The sequence below is a fragment of the Haliotis rubra genome, unplaced genomic scaffold (genome assembly GCF_003918875.1).
Source record: "Haliotis rubra isolate DU_JTF1 unplaced genomic scaffold, ASM391887v1 Scf360, whole genome shotgun sequence".
NCBI classification, from domain to species: Eukaryota; Metazoa; Mollusca; class Gastropoda; order Lepetellida; family Haliotidae; genus Haliotis; species Haliotis rubra.
Genome location: NW_025767036.1, coordinates 799097 through 813767, shown reverse-complemented (window position 1 = coordinate 813767; position 14671 = coordinate 799097). Strand labels below are relative to the sequence as shown.

The 14671-nt window shown below is 42.6% G+C and overlaps 2 protein-coding genes across 3 annotated transcripts; both read right to left on the bottom strand.

Moving 5' to 3' along the window:
* Positions 1-994: 994 nt before the first annotated feature.
* Positions 995-7387, bottom strand: LOC124285497 (E3 ubiquitin/ISG15 ligase TRIM25-like). The gene is made up of 4 exons (XM_046721739.1): positions 7255-7387; positions 5910-6013; positions 5091-5281; positions 995-3288 (listed from the first exon to the last, which is right to left on the bottom strand). Exons 2-4 carry the CDS (start codon positions 6011-6013, stop codon positions 1931-1933), a joined length of 1653 nt encoding a protein of 550 aa, XP_046577695.1. The 5' UTR covers positions 7255-7387; the 3' UTR covers positions 995-1930.
* A 2012-nt stretch (positions 7388-9399) lies between these two features.
* Positions 9400-14134, bottom strand: LOC124285494 (probable E3 ubiquitin-protein ligase MID2). Of its 2 annotated transcripts, none has more exons than XM_046721735.1 (3): positions 14004-14134; positions 11926-12248; positions 9400-11354 (listed from the first exon to the last, which is right to left on the bottom strand). In XM_046721735.1, exons 2-3 carry the CDS (start codon positions 12224-12226, stop codon positions 9706-9708), a joined length of 1950 nt encoding a protein of 649 aa, XP_046577691.1. In that variant the 5' UTR covers positions 12227-12248; positions 14004-14134; the 3' UTR covers positions 9400-9705. The 2 variants fall into 2 exon arrangements, with proteins under 2 accessions (XP_046577691.1, XP_046577692.1); XM_046721736.1 differs by having other exon boundaries at positions 11926-12226.
* Positions 14135-14671: the final 537 nt, after the last annotated feature.

Sequence of the window (14671 nt, the reverse complement as noted above, 5' to 3'; positions counted from 1 at the left end):
AATGAATCTTCAGTATCTCATCAAAACTGAACTGCCACAGTAACAATTACGAAAATCACAAAAAAATGAGTTCAGTAACTCCGAGGCAAGTCTTAGAATCAAGTGATCACAACCAAGCACGGTCGTGTCATGCTCGTAATAGGTGTCTGGACTTTGCCATGGGAAGACTGTTCCACTCTTTAGAAAGAGCACTGCCAAGATACTGCTGAGTTGCTAGGATTGGGTGTCGTATATATGCGGGATATCTGCAGAATGTTCCACATTTGTTGGTTGAGGACATATGACCGGGATGGTCTCCTGCTCCAAAGAGGTATCAATTGCTCTGACTCGATTAGGATGAACGTTATCGTCCATGAGGTGGAGGTCAAGTAATTAAACGTGACTTTTACGGAATATTGTCTTTTACTATCATGTCAACAGATGCACACAATTGGATGCATTCCGTTTAGTGTACGTACAACTTTTGTCATTTATATGAATGAGTGAGTGAGTTTAGTTTTACGCCGCACTCAGCAATATTCCAGCTATATGGCGGCAGTCTGTAAACAATCGAGTCTGGACCAGACAATCAAGTGATCAACAGCATCGGTATCGATCTACGCAATGAGGATACGATGACATATGTCAGCCACGTCAGCGAGCCTCACCACCCGATCTCGTTAGTCGCCTTTTACGACAAGCATGGATTCCTGAAGACCAATTCTAGCCTGGATCTTCACGGGTGTCACCAGTATTGGACATACTGGGATCGACCACGTTTGGAGAGTGCATCCACTAGGCTACGTCACCAACCCTCGATGTAGAACATTTTTCCATTTCGTAAAGAGTGTTCTGCAAAGGATCAGTTATCCGTATGTCTACTTTCAGGCCATATCATTCAGTTTGGAAACCTGGTTATGACAAATGCTTGATGAGGGATTGAAGGAGGCACACCCACCCACACACGTCCACATACACAAGGCGTCGTTGTGCTTTATCAACAAATTCATTAATATGAAGATCACTTTATTTAGCGGTTGACGTGTACAAAAGTTCCATTGGCTTTAATCAGTTTAAAATACAAGATGAACCCTTACATGATATTCTGCATCTTCTACACATGACAATATTTAGAAGTGTGTTATATTTCAACATGTTTGCAAAAGAACAAAAACTGCAGTGATCCAGTGTAAGGTGTTGGATATTAGCGGACAGAATACTGAGAGAGTGAGTGAGTCTCGTTTATATATATTTAACCATATCACAGAATGATACACCAGGAAGAAGCACCTTTGTGGAGTACCAGAAGCGGGTTATCTGCGTGACAAGCAAACACGTGGATCACAGGACTCCAGTGCTATCCGCAGTTTTCATGAATGTATCAACAATCAGATGCTTAATTAATTTCCATGCAGAATATACATACATGTACACATTTCACAATCTCTATGTTTTTACTTCTATAAAAATGTTTCAACATAAATATTAATCACATCGCACAAGCAAACAGCAAAATACAGATACAGATACATTCTTTACTCTTAATTGTAAATTATATCTTAATATATAAAATATTTTCAAACACATATATATGTGAGTATGACCTCTTGGACAAAGGTGGCAAAATAATGTAAATCGGGGACTGAGAGACAGACTAGGTATACCCTTCCATCACGCAGATGCTATATAAAAATATACGTCTTTATTTCCCGTCCACAAGTGACAATAACAGAATCATGTTTGTCAATGCAGAGACTAAGAGGTTGGCTGATACCGTCCTGGGAAGTGAGGACATCACTGACGTATTCCCCGTGTCCTTCAGTTGTATCATTATTTCGAGTCCTTGTCTACAAACATGATATCTCCTGTTTTGGTTGTTGAGATACCAGCAGGTATACTGAGAGCTCTGCGTCCGGTTGGAGCATATCTCCACACAACATCCCTGCTGACGTCAGACATGACACAGACGTCTTCCCCAGTCAGACACGAGTATGTTGCCCTTGTTGTTGACACACATGTAGGCGGGGTAGGTAAACAGTGAGTCATCATTGTATGTAGTGACTGACCTCAACACGTGTCCGGCCATGTCCAGGATATCCACACAGGCGCTACCACCTGCTGCCAGAGATGACTGACTCAGAACAGCCAGACTAAAGTACCCTTTACATGTTGTGATGGTTGAGAGCAGCAACAGTTCTGGAGTCACTTCTACTGTCACAATCTGATGGGCGTGAGGAAGCGTAACCATCACTTGGATCTGCTTCAACTTGGTCACTCCCCAAGGAGGAGAATCCAGGGGAAGTCTACTGTGATTCTGAAGACCGTTTCTGATCCAGAAAGATTTCACACACATGTTTTCCCAGTCAGTGATGACAATAATTTGCACACCGTCTACGTAAAGTGCCGTGGTGTCAAACATACCATGGGTGACCTGGTCGTCCTCTGTAGCAGCGTCAGTAATTTGGTACAAGACAGGGGAACACTCCAGTCCATCGCGATATGTGACATCAATCTCCAGCATCTGGATGTCATTGATGACCTTCTCAATGTCAGGTGTAACTTTGATGTCATCAATTCTCCGAGTGTCGGCTACGTCCGTGTCCCTACCACCAAGTTCTACAGTCCCAGACTCCCAGGCCTGAAACGCATCAAACAAGTCCATCTCTGAGTCCGATACCAAGGCTTGGTCAATGAACTCACAATGTTGTCTGTACATCTGCATCTCGATTTCTTCAAGCTTTACATCAGCATGGATCTGGATGAGGTGTTCCTCAGTTATTTCATCCAATTCATCTAACAACTTCTTTTCCTTCTGCCTGATGTGCTCTATGATTCTATCGGCGTTAACGTGAATCTCTTCTTGTAGGGATGCTTTATCGTCTTGTATTTCATTTATTTTTAATTTATGTCTCTCTATCCTTTTGCTTTTGCCAAGGCATTTTGTCTGTAAAATACTTCTTCTCAGAGCTAACTCCGATTTCATTCTTTCCACTTGTGAATTGATTGTGACGACAGAGTCACATTTCCTGTGGTAGACCACACAGCAGGACTGACACAGGGACTTGTTGCAGTCTTTACAGAGATATTCCACTCTCTTATCCTGGTGTTCACGACACATGACCTTGCGCCTCTTCTTGACCTTGACCTCTTCTGATAGGTCACAAAGTTCATGGTCACTAGATAATGGACTAGCATAATGCATCTTGACGCATCTTTCACAGAGAGTAACTTCACAGTCTGGACAATAGGAATTGCCCGGAGTTGTCTCCCCTAGCTGTCCACATAATGTGCAGCATTTGCCGTTTGTGCCTGCGAATGAAATCATTGTTGTATGATTATATAGGACATGCATGTGTATATAACCAGTTTCAATGAACAGCACTTTCCTTAATCTGATATGACACAACTCTGTTCTAATATCAGAGGTCGTGTCGGGTGTGTTTTCTATTCCCCAAAAGTAGTAATCAGCTTCGAAGCTACTTAATTATGAGTACTAGTGTAGCATTTAGCCGACCATATCAGTGGAATCCGTCAAATCCAGACTCTGTGTAATGCGGTTTTCTCCATAATCCGGACTACTCGTTCAGTCCCGGCAACATTGTATGTACAAGTTTCCAACTTAGGACATCTTCTGACAGATATTTACACGGTTAAACTCTCCATGAACAAAAAGTAACACAGAAAAGGCAAGAGAGGACAATACAACTTACATATGTTTGTATTTACAAATTATATCTGTCCATACATAATTGAACATATTACTCTTGGTTTGGTAAGGCTTCACTTCCATTTTAATATCAGATTCATATCAATAGGTGTATTTACGAAACTACCACTAAGTTGCTTATATTTCTATGTAATGTGTCTCTTTTTTGTGGCTCCTTCTTCTGCATCATAAGTCAAAGAAAGAACTATCGTCATTGACAACCGCACATATTAACAGGTACTTAATTCGTAGTCTACATTAACCATAATTTTACTTAACTTGTGTATTATCTCAGTATTTCGTTCTACAGCTTGATCAGATTGTAGGGGAAAACAGTGTGTATATAGGGCAAGAAATCGAATTGGGTAAACTATTTTTTAACACGGTGGGTGTATGTTGTGATACAGTTTGTACGCTGTACGTTCTTGCAAACGTTCCCAACCACTTCCGAAACATAATTTTCTTCACGATGTACATTTTGGCAGCCCAGTAATTATTTTAGGTGAAAAACTGCAATCTGAATTCTGTATCTCTAAACAAATATAATTCAGAAAATTACTCGCGAAAATATTCCTGGGGCTATTAAAGTGTTGACTGAATATCAGTTTTAAACAGCATGTGGTGTATGATTCAACTTGGCATCTAATTCCAGGAGTATTACTGTTGAGGGGGACCGCCTCCGTGGAGTAGTGGTTAGAGCGCCCGCCCAGAGAGCGGAAGACGTTAAAATATGGTACTTGTTGGTCCCTGCCTGGCGCGTGGCATTTATGGGAACAATAAGGACTGGTCGGCTCGGAGTCAGTATATATGAGTGGGGTATTCATGCTTAACTGCGGCATGGTATCTCAGTGAGCTAGCACTCTAAAACCAGCTTAAGTCTGGGCTAATACAAGCAGCCGCACATACAAAAATGTACACATACACACGCATGCACGTAGTGATATGAGCGAAATATTCTCCAGTTCGACGTTAAACCCTACGTCACCTCACCACTGTTGAGGTAATATCTGTGGCGGTGTTCTTAGAATGGGACTGAAATTTGAATCCAATAGCTTGCACTGTTTGTATATGTGCAGGACAATGTTGTGATATGTATGACTTTTTGTGGTATATATCTTCGGATTTAAGAGGAGGAAATTCTTTCCTTCTTTCTATCCGTCCTTCCTTCTATCACTCACTCATTCTTTGCCCTTCAAACTTACACTTACCTTACAGTAACATCTATCAAACATGGTTACTTTTTCTCGAACACATACGTTCTCATAAACAATTTCGGGAAAACAAAACAAACTGCTATGAAAGTACTAGAATTTGTACTTTACTAAGAAAGTGTAATCCCAAATATAACATATGTTATAAAAACCAACTGCTGTCGGTTCGTAACATTACTGTGTATATTTCTTACCCCCATCGGTCGCTTCAGCTTGTATGTCAATCAGCCCCTGTATAATGATGCTGGGTTTGATCTGCCACGCCCACTCCTCTACCGGCCTTCTGGGGTGGGGGACCTTTGTATTTTGTCGACAGAAGGAACAGGGGATGGTTTTGGTCCTCACAGCATCTGGTCTGGTTTGGACGTATGCAGTGACACATTTCCTGCAGAATTAGACAAGTACTTACCATATATATCATTTTAACAGGAATGCGTAACTCCATTTGTATTGAAAAGGAGAGGTAGATAATCAGATTGTTTGTTTTGTTAGTTTGCTGTTTAACGGGGCACTCAGCAATATCCCAGCTATATGGCGGCGGTCTATAAATATTTGAGTCTGGACCAGACAATCCAGTGAGTGAGTGAGTTTAGTTTTACGCTGCTTTTAGCAATATTCCAACAATATCATGACGGGGGACACCAGAAATGGACTTCACACATTGTACCCATGTGGGGAATCGAACCTGGGTCTTCAGCGTGACGAGCGAACGCTTTAGCCACTAGGCTACCCCACCGCCCGACAATCAAGTGATCAACATCATGAGCATGATGATAACATGTGTCAACCAAGTCAGCGAGCCTGACACACGATCCCGTTAGTCGCCTCTTAGGACAAGTATGGGTTGCTGGAGACCATTCTAACCCGGATCTTCACGGGTCGGAGATGGAGATCCTGGGGAGGGAAATCTAGAATCTAGACTTGCTTCATTAAGGCTGATGTGTTGGGAAAAGTTTGGCCAGAGTTTGGCGGATGGGAAACTAATGTAGTTCAGGGGCTGCGAGACAAATTACCTGCAGAATGTGTGATCACACTTAAGTGTACACGGGTCTGTGTACAGTTCCTGGCAGATCACACAGGTCAGGAATTCTGTGACTTTCTCATTCCACGACGCCATCTGTAAAACAGCATATGTTGGTATGAAAAGTCACACAACTTACTCTGGCGGAACAGCTGTTCCCGTCGCTGTATATGTAGTTTATCATACATAATAAAAGGTTGGTGTAGACAATCTAAGACTATCTTACTGAGTTCAACATATGTGTTGTTGTCAATGTAAAACGGCGAGTTTGTATCTTATAAACGAATATTTTTTTAGGCCGCAGCAGTACATATGTCTAATACATGAAGGCTGCCTGTATTTGTGGAGTACCGATAAAAAATCAGCTGCCGATAGCATGAACGCCGAATCTAATAATAATATTAAAAATACTAAAAATGTATACAGCGCTAAATCCAACCACTTAGTGGGTGCTCTAAGCGCTAGTAACAAGGGGGCTTCGGGGATACACAGCCACGTTAGGGTGTCAGTGACTTAAGTTTTAAGCCCCTTTATTTCAGCCGTGTCACGGCGGAGGACACAGGAATGGGCTACCCATGTGGGCAATCGAACCCGGATCTTTGTTGTGACCAGCTAACGCTGTACCCTCAAGGCTACCCCACCGCCCCAGTTACTTTGAAATAAACGTTTAATATTTTAGTCTACCTTGTGATACGCTTCGAATACTGAGGTTATATTCAACCCAATATCAGTAGTCACTCGTTATATCCGATATTGTTTCAATAGTCTCATGAAATCAACCAAAGATATAGAAATTATAGAATAATAGAGAAGAACTGTTCCATGTAATTGTTAAAAAATTCCACAGTGATGCTGGAATACATTATTTTACATGTGTTATTTTTACATGATGCTAAACTAGCAGTCCGAGACGTATGTATCGTTTGATTTGTTCAATACCATATTTTATTACATTAATCGCAGTAATACACTGGAGCGAATGTGGGAGTGTAGTTATTGATACATAAACATATAACGCAAAGTGTCTTTTGAAGGGATTTTAACCCACTTCCGCTAGCACCAAGGATTCCTCACACCAGTCTGTCAATATACAAGGGAGGTAACTCAGTAGTAACTGCGATCGATCGTATGCGTGACAAGTCATTATATTTCTGTTGTGTGCATTAATATGAAATTCTTAATAATATGAAACCGTTACGTTGTCAGTATGCTTGCATTTAACAAAACCTATGTTCATACAAGAAATACTAGCTGGCATGATACTCTCTTCGAATGAAGTTACAATCAGGCATGCCTGCGTGAATACACAACACGATCAGTCTTTGAGCAATACATACCTTTAGAAACGACTATTTGGATGTTCTTAACAAACGCTAGTTCATCATATGTACTGCGTGCGGTTTACAGTCATTCCTGGAAGCGTTAAAATAGAAACGCTGCCGATATCTTCAACAGTGCCCACCTGCCTCGTCTGCATAATATATAAGGGAGCTAACTGCGAATTCCCGACTCGTGGGGAGTCACAAGCGACCAAATCTCATGAAAACGATGGTTCCAGGATCGAATCGTAGATGATTACTGTAGCGGTGTGAGATTCCGAGTGTATAGAGAGTGTCATCACGTTGAAGACATGACGTCCTTAAGAGGGAAGTGCGACCTCATAATAATACAGTGTGGAAGTACGGCTCTCGCATCTTGAGTGAGTGAGTGAGTTTGGTTTTACGCCGCTTTTAGCAATATTCCAGCAATATCACGACGGGGGACACCAGAAATGAGCTTCACACATTGTACCCATGTGGGGAATCGAACCCGGGTCTTCGGCGTGACGAGCGAACGCTTTAACCACTAGGCTACCCCACCGCCCCTCTCGCATCTTGAAACAGAATCATGAAATAAAGTCTGGTTTTTCTGGCGATAAACATCATCATTTAGTTTTGATGTGGTGGTTATAGTCCGCGGTTAGGTAGCCTAGTGGTTAAAGCGTTCGCTCGTCACGCCGAAGACCCGGGTTCAATTCCCCACAAAGGTACAATGTTTGAAGCCCATTTTTCTGGTGTCCCCTGTCGTGATATTGCTGGAATATTGCTAAAAGCGGCGTAAAACCAAACTCACTCACTCACTCAAGATGCGAGAGCCTGGTCGACACTCAGATATTTAGAGACCGGGATATTGCTTAGTGCCGCGTTAAACAACAAACTAACAAAACAAATAATTTGATTATCTAACTCTCCTTTTCAATACAAATGGAGTTAGTCGAGGAAATGTGTCATTTTTCTGGTGTTCCCTGTCGTGATATTGCTGGAATATTGCTAAAAATGGCGTAAAACCACACTCACTCACTCCGACGGATGATCAGCAGTCACGTGATTGTGCGAGGCTGTTTCAACAAGGCCTGTGTTCTGTGGTCTGAACCTCGGGATCTTGCTTTCCCTTAATGGCCTCGCCGTGAGTAATCAATAATTCTTATAACCAGCATGTATTGATTTAGCACTTACTTTCTGATGGGTGTGGTCCTGTGTGGTTCCGTGCAATGAGCACTGGTCACAAGTCAGTTGAGTTAAGCAACGTTGTTCAAGCCTTTGGATAAGTAAACCATATGTTTGGCCGCTTGTCTCTTGAGAGTTTCTTGGACTTCAGTTCTGCCCATCAACGAAGCACACGTGGTCTCACATGTAACTTTGTCAAAAATTCGTCTTAGAGGCATCTTGGGTTGTTGTGCACACTGCCCATTGCGCTTAGAGCATACTCCTTGCGCGCTATTGAAGTATTACAAACATAATTATTATGACTTCAATTTTACTTGGTTTTGATTACAATTACAAACATAATTATTACAGTTGATATCCGACCGCCTCCGTGGTGTTGTGGTTAGAGCGTCTGCCCGGAGAGCGGAAGGTCGCGGGTTCGATCCCCGACCGCGTCATACCAAAATATGTTAAAATATGGTACTTGTTGGTCCCTGCCTGGCGCTCGGCTTAAATGGGTACAACAAGGACTGGTCGGCTAGGAGTCAGTATAATGTGTCTGAGTGGGGTATTCATGCTTCACTGCGGCATGGTATCTCAGTGGGCTAGCACTTTAAAACCAGCTTCAGTCTGGGCTAGTACAAGCAGCCGCACATACACATACAGACGCAGCATGTCGTCATATGAGCGAAATATTCTTAAGCACGACGTTTAACCCAATTTCACCTCACCTCACCTACAGTTGAGATCCACTACTCTCAGGGCTGGGTTGTGGATGGATCTTATAACTTAACTTATTATTTTGATAAATTTCACTGATACACTCTATCTAGAGAGAGAGAGAGAGACCCAGTGATGACTAGGGCAGTGTGTTTTCAAGTAAATTGTATTGCGAACTTAGGTGTTAGCTGACATCAATTGTACATGTCGAGCTACATTTTAAGTCCCTAAAAAATATACGTTATGGTTGTGATAACAGCATTCTCAAACTAAACTTAAGTTGCATAGCCAGGGATCCTATTTTCTAAATTTATAGTTTTTTAATAGTTTTACAGTAAGTCGTTTTGTCATCGAATAACGAAGTAAAACATTTGTTGTGAATGAAAGTCTGTGTATATTATAATTTAAACCATAATATAATCACAAAAAGTTCATACATGTTCTTTACCCTATAGATCGGTTCTCAGAAAAAGCATTACAATTATACGTATTGTTTGAAACTTATGGCGGTATACCGGTAATACCTTGCAGTCCTAGTGAAGTCGTGATCATCACGTCGAAGATACGACATATCCATGTGAGTTCCAGGTACGTGTATCAGTATCATAACATCAGAATATATCGTTTGATGCCGTCTTTATCACACACACATAAGGACCCATGTCTGTCCACAGAGAGCCCCAATGGTGACTTGACATCATCCCGTGTTGTAATTACATCTCGGACAAACCTCCCCTTCTCTGTCAGCTGCACGACCTTGTTCAAACGCCTGTCTGCAAGAAGAACATATCCTGTGCGGGTCGCCACGACTCCACAAGGATCGCTGATTGCCTTGTCGTCCCCTGGAGCGTATGTCCACACAACATCACCCTCTGACGTCAGACATTTTGCTACACCCTTCCAACAGTCAGACACGAGTATGTTACCCTTGCTGGTTACGTTGATGTAGTACGGGTAGGTGAAGGGTAACTCACCCCCAGGCCCGGTGATAGACCTTAAAGCGTTGCCCTTCATATCTAAGATGTCCACACAGTTAATGGCGCCCGCAACTAAGGACGAGGGATTCAGGACAGCAACGCTGTAGTACCCCTTCGTGCTGTGGATAGTTGAAAGCAGATGTAGATCAGGGGTTACTTGAACTGTTACCATCTGACGAGATCTTGGTATCGTGACAATAACCTGGTCTTCCTTGAAATGGGCCACTGCAAATGGAGAGTTGTGGAGGGATATTTTGCTGTGGCATAAATTATCCTTTCTTGTGTAGAAAGATTTCACGCTCTGCTCATTCCAGTCGGTGACTACAACTGTCTCCGTGTCGTTGACGACAAGAACAGTATTGTCACGTAGGTACGGTTCCGGTTCATTAGCGTCTGTCCGTCCGTCCATCGCGTCATATAACAAACAATGAGAAGGTGCTTTCTGCTCCTCTTCATACGTTACATCAATCTTTCCCAGCTGAAGGTCATCTAGGATGTTCTGGACGTTGTCAAGGTTTGGTGTAAACCTGATGTCATCCATTTTCCTTGTGTCCTCCTTGTAAGAACACTCACCTGAGTCTTTAGCTCCAGACTCCCAGGCCTGATACGCGTCATACAGGTCCATCTCACAGTCCGATACCAAGGCGTGGTCGATGAATTCACAATGTTGTCTGTACACCTGCATCTCAATCTCTTCGAGTTCCAAAAATGCACGAGTGTCACTGGAGATATTTCTCGTTATGGCATCCAGTTCATCTAACAGCTGTTGTTCCTTGAGTTTAATGTTTTCAACAATTGCTTCCGTAGTCGCCCGAATATTTCCACATATGAACCGATTCGTCTCTGCCAATCGTTTCATTTTTAATTCATGATTTGATTTCTTAGTCCTTTTGTTCTGAAGAGCGTTTTGAATGATCTTCCTTTTCATGACTAACCCAGACTTCAGCAGCGGAAGCTGTGATTTGATCGTGACAACAGCCTCGCATTTCCGATGGTGAAGAACACTGCACGACTGACAGATCAGTTTTCTACAATCCATGCATAGAAATTTTACTTGCTCATCCGTGTGCTCTGTGCACAACAAATTCCGGTTCCTTTTCCGCCTGGGCTTCCTAGAAAAATCGGTAAGCTGGTGCTCACGAGAAGCAGGGGTTGCACGATGTGTCCGTACGCATCTGTCACAGAGCGGCACTTCACAGTCAGGGCACCACAGAGCTGCAAGAGTTGTCTCCCCTAGTTCCCAACACACATAGCAGTGTTGTGTCTCAGTCGTATCTGCAAGCGAACATTTTCAGTGAGTTATAAAACTGTTTGAATTAAAAATAAACCATCAGTTTGACACATGTAATCTCAATGATGTACCAAACCTTATAACATATGTAGAATTTTGTTAATATTGAATGAACAGCATTTCAGATGAAACATTTACTCTGTTGTATGTCACATCTGTGACAATGCAGTTAAAGCGAATTGCACTGACTTGAATGTATTTCCCTTATCATACATTAAACATAAATTAAACATAGCGACATACCCCTCTTTATAATCATTCATATATCTCAAGTTTTAAAACAGCATTACACCCGTGAAGGTCCGGGTTAGAATGCACCGTCAGAAACCCATGCTTCTCGTAAGAGGCGATCGGGTGGTCAGGTTCGCAGGCTTTGTTGACACATGTTATCTGTTCCCAATTGCGCAGGTCGATGTTCATGATGTTGATCACTGGATTGTCTGGTCCAGACTCGATTATTTACAGACCGCCGCCATATAGCTGGAATATTGCTGAGTGCGGTGTAAAACTAAACTCACTTACTCACTCACTAAAACAGCATTATGAACGAAATACCTGTTCTCATATGCTCAGTGTCGTGTATGTCTGTCAACCGCTGTATAATGATGCTGGGTTTGATCTGCCCCGCCCACTCCCCCACCGGCCTGCTGGGGTGGGGGACCTCGGTGTCTTGTCGACAGCAGGGACAAGGGATGGTCTTGGCCTGTACAGCATCTGGTCTGGTTTGGATGTATGAGGTGACACATTTCCTGCAGAATGTGTGATCACACCTCAGTGTACACGGGTCTTTGTATACAGTATTGCACACTCGACAAGTCAGGAAGTCAACGGGCTTCTCTTCCACTGATCCCGACATCTGGAACAGCACTACATGAGCTCTGGAAAACGATATGATATCAGTATTAACTGGGGCGGATACAGCTTTTTGAGAATGTGGAGGTGCACAGTCCTGAGCATGTGTGTGTGTGTGTGTGTGCGTGTGTGTGCGCGCGTGCGTACGTGCGTGTGTGTGACGCCTATGATTAATGCTCTGCACAAACTCCAATATGACATATTGTGCAAATACAGTAACAATATAGTGCCAATGTTGTTAAATGGTGACAAGATTTGTATCCACCGTCTATGAATGTACAGATCGCATTAATTGCCAAGATTTATAATTAAATTCCGTGATTTCTACACTGAATACTAAGATGAGTGTGGGTAAGTGCGTGAATGTGGGCCTTGAATAACATCAGCTTAATTTGACTGACTGACTGAGTTTGGTTTTACGCCGCTTTTAGCAATATTCCAGCAACATCACGGCGGGGGACACCAGAAATGGGCTTCACACATTGTACCCATGTGGGGATTCGAACCCGGGTCTTCGGCGTGACGAGCCAACGCTTTAACCACTAGGCTACCCCACCGCCCTCAGCTTAATTTGAGCGGTTAACCCTATGTAATGTAAATTTGAAAACACGGATACATATTAAGGGGGGTGGGGTGGGGGTTATCGAACCCACTGTCAAAGAAAGTGTTGTTGTTTAACTAAAGGGACGCAACTCTGCAGAGCATAATACGGTGACACATACATGCATACACTCACTCGCAGTACTCTCTCCCTATCTCAAATAATTACAACAACAACATCAACACAGACACCTCTTCAATAAAGTCATAACGACAGAAATCTGGGCACACATACTAGTCCTAAGCCAAATGTTAGAAAAGTCGTTTAGGATCTCTCAGCAGCAGTAAAAGCGTTATCCAGTAATTGGTATGACAACTCCCACACTCCAGAGATTCATGTCAACTAGACACAGAATGTATCAGGTTGCTGAAAACAAACAAGGATTACCCCGCTGTTGAAACAGTGTCCACATGTTCATAGACCATCTTCATGAGTATTAACCGCATGGTTAAATGGACGGTGACAAGCACTGATGTTCAACATGATCAGGATATATGCAGTATGGGTGATAAGGCCTGGTGTATCATATTACCTGATAATGAGGTTATCTCTACATTTGGCCTAGGAGTAATACGGGACTTTGACTAACTCAGTAATGTCTACCCCCAAACATTTTGTAGTTCCTAAGTTGTAAATGTAAAAGCTGAGACGAATTGTCAACACTGTTCACTGCTTCCGTTTTCATGATCAGTATTAATGTCAAAATCCAAATATTACCACCAAATATAATCAGCTTTCTAAGGTATATAATCAGCTTTCTAGGTATATCATCAGCTTTCTATGGTATATAGTCAGGTTTCAAGGACCAGCTATCAGAGTAGCGCAGTGGTAATCTCATTTCAACAGCCGTGTAGCGCCTGGGGTCATGACCTGTATTGTGCCCATGCGCAATCGTGTGCCAGTAAGGTGTACAACCTGGTGACTGTGTGAGCGGGCCACGCCCATGGCAGTGTGTTGTTGAGTGATCACATGTTGATAAACACAGATTATTCCATTTCCTCATACTTTCACGCAGGGACGAGCGTGCTAAGAACATTATCGATTAGTTATACAACTCACTATCTGAGAGTTCGATTTACCTTCCCTCGCCAGTATCTCACAATCTGACAAGTTGTGACAAACGGAGACACTTCCCGATCTTTCGTACACGGACGACAGTTACTGGCTGTACAGCACATACCTTATTGTGTATCACAGGTTATGTCGGCGTCTCTTGTAAAATGCCACTGTCCTCTTTAAAACTGCACCCTGTTGGGGTCTTATCGATCGCAGCCGTCAGTGAAGAATCTACACAGGCTTCGTAGAGGTTTAGGAAAAGGGAGGTAACTGTGACAGGCTTTGGCCAATTGTTAAGGCGTGATAAGCCCATTCGGACAGGGATATCCGTCGCTCAGAGAATGCATTCACCGAGTCAGACATTTAAACTGTGATTCACCCAGTAGAGTATTGTTTTTAGCAAGAGTCATTTCCGTACTGGTATCTTCCGTTCGTAGTTGTTCTATGTTCTATTTGCTACCATTTGGATGACCATAAAGAACTCCACTAATTAGTGACATTTTGGATACATGTGCCCATAAAGAAAATATTTAACTGAATAATATATCTGTCAATACTGAGCAAAACAAGTTAAGGACCACTAAATCTTTCTGGGATGGTGACATTATTTTCCGAAGTTTGAATTTTGAAATTATGGCCCCAGTCCACCACCATAGTTATCTTTCTTACATAGTTCGTGTAGTTCGTGACAGTTGAAGATGATCGTTATAAAGGAAACACACGGATTTCCAGAGACAGACAGGACATGTTAGAGTTGCTTAGCCTACACAAATCACATTGAATGGCCGTCTT

What these genes read in the sequence shown, in the direction of transcription:
- LOC124285497 (XM_046721739.1), bottom strand. Translation starts at nt 6,013, where the DNA reads ATGGCGTCGTGGAATGAGAAAGTCACAGAATTCCTGACCTGTGTGATC. An exon ending in TGTGATCACACATTCTGCAG is followed by an intron (nt 5,282 to 5,909) that starts GTAATTTGTCTC and finishes CTAATTCTGCAG; the next exon opens with GAAATGTGTCACTGCATACG. An exon ending in AGCTGAAGCGACCGATGGGG is followed by an intron (nt 3,289 to 5,090) that starts GTAAGAAATATA and finishes TTTCATTCGCAG; the next exon opens with GCACAAACGGCAAATGCTGC.
- LOC124285494 (XM_046721735.1), bottom strand. Translation starts at nt 12,226, where the DNA reads ATGTCGGGATCAGTGGAAGAGAAGCCCGTTGACTTCCTGACTTGTCGA. An exon ending in CACTGAGCATATGAGAACAG is followed by an intron (nt 11,355 to 11,925) that starts GTATTTCGTTCA and finishes GTTCGCTTGCAG; the next exon opens with ATACGACTGAGACACAACAC.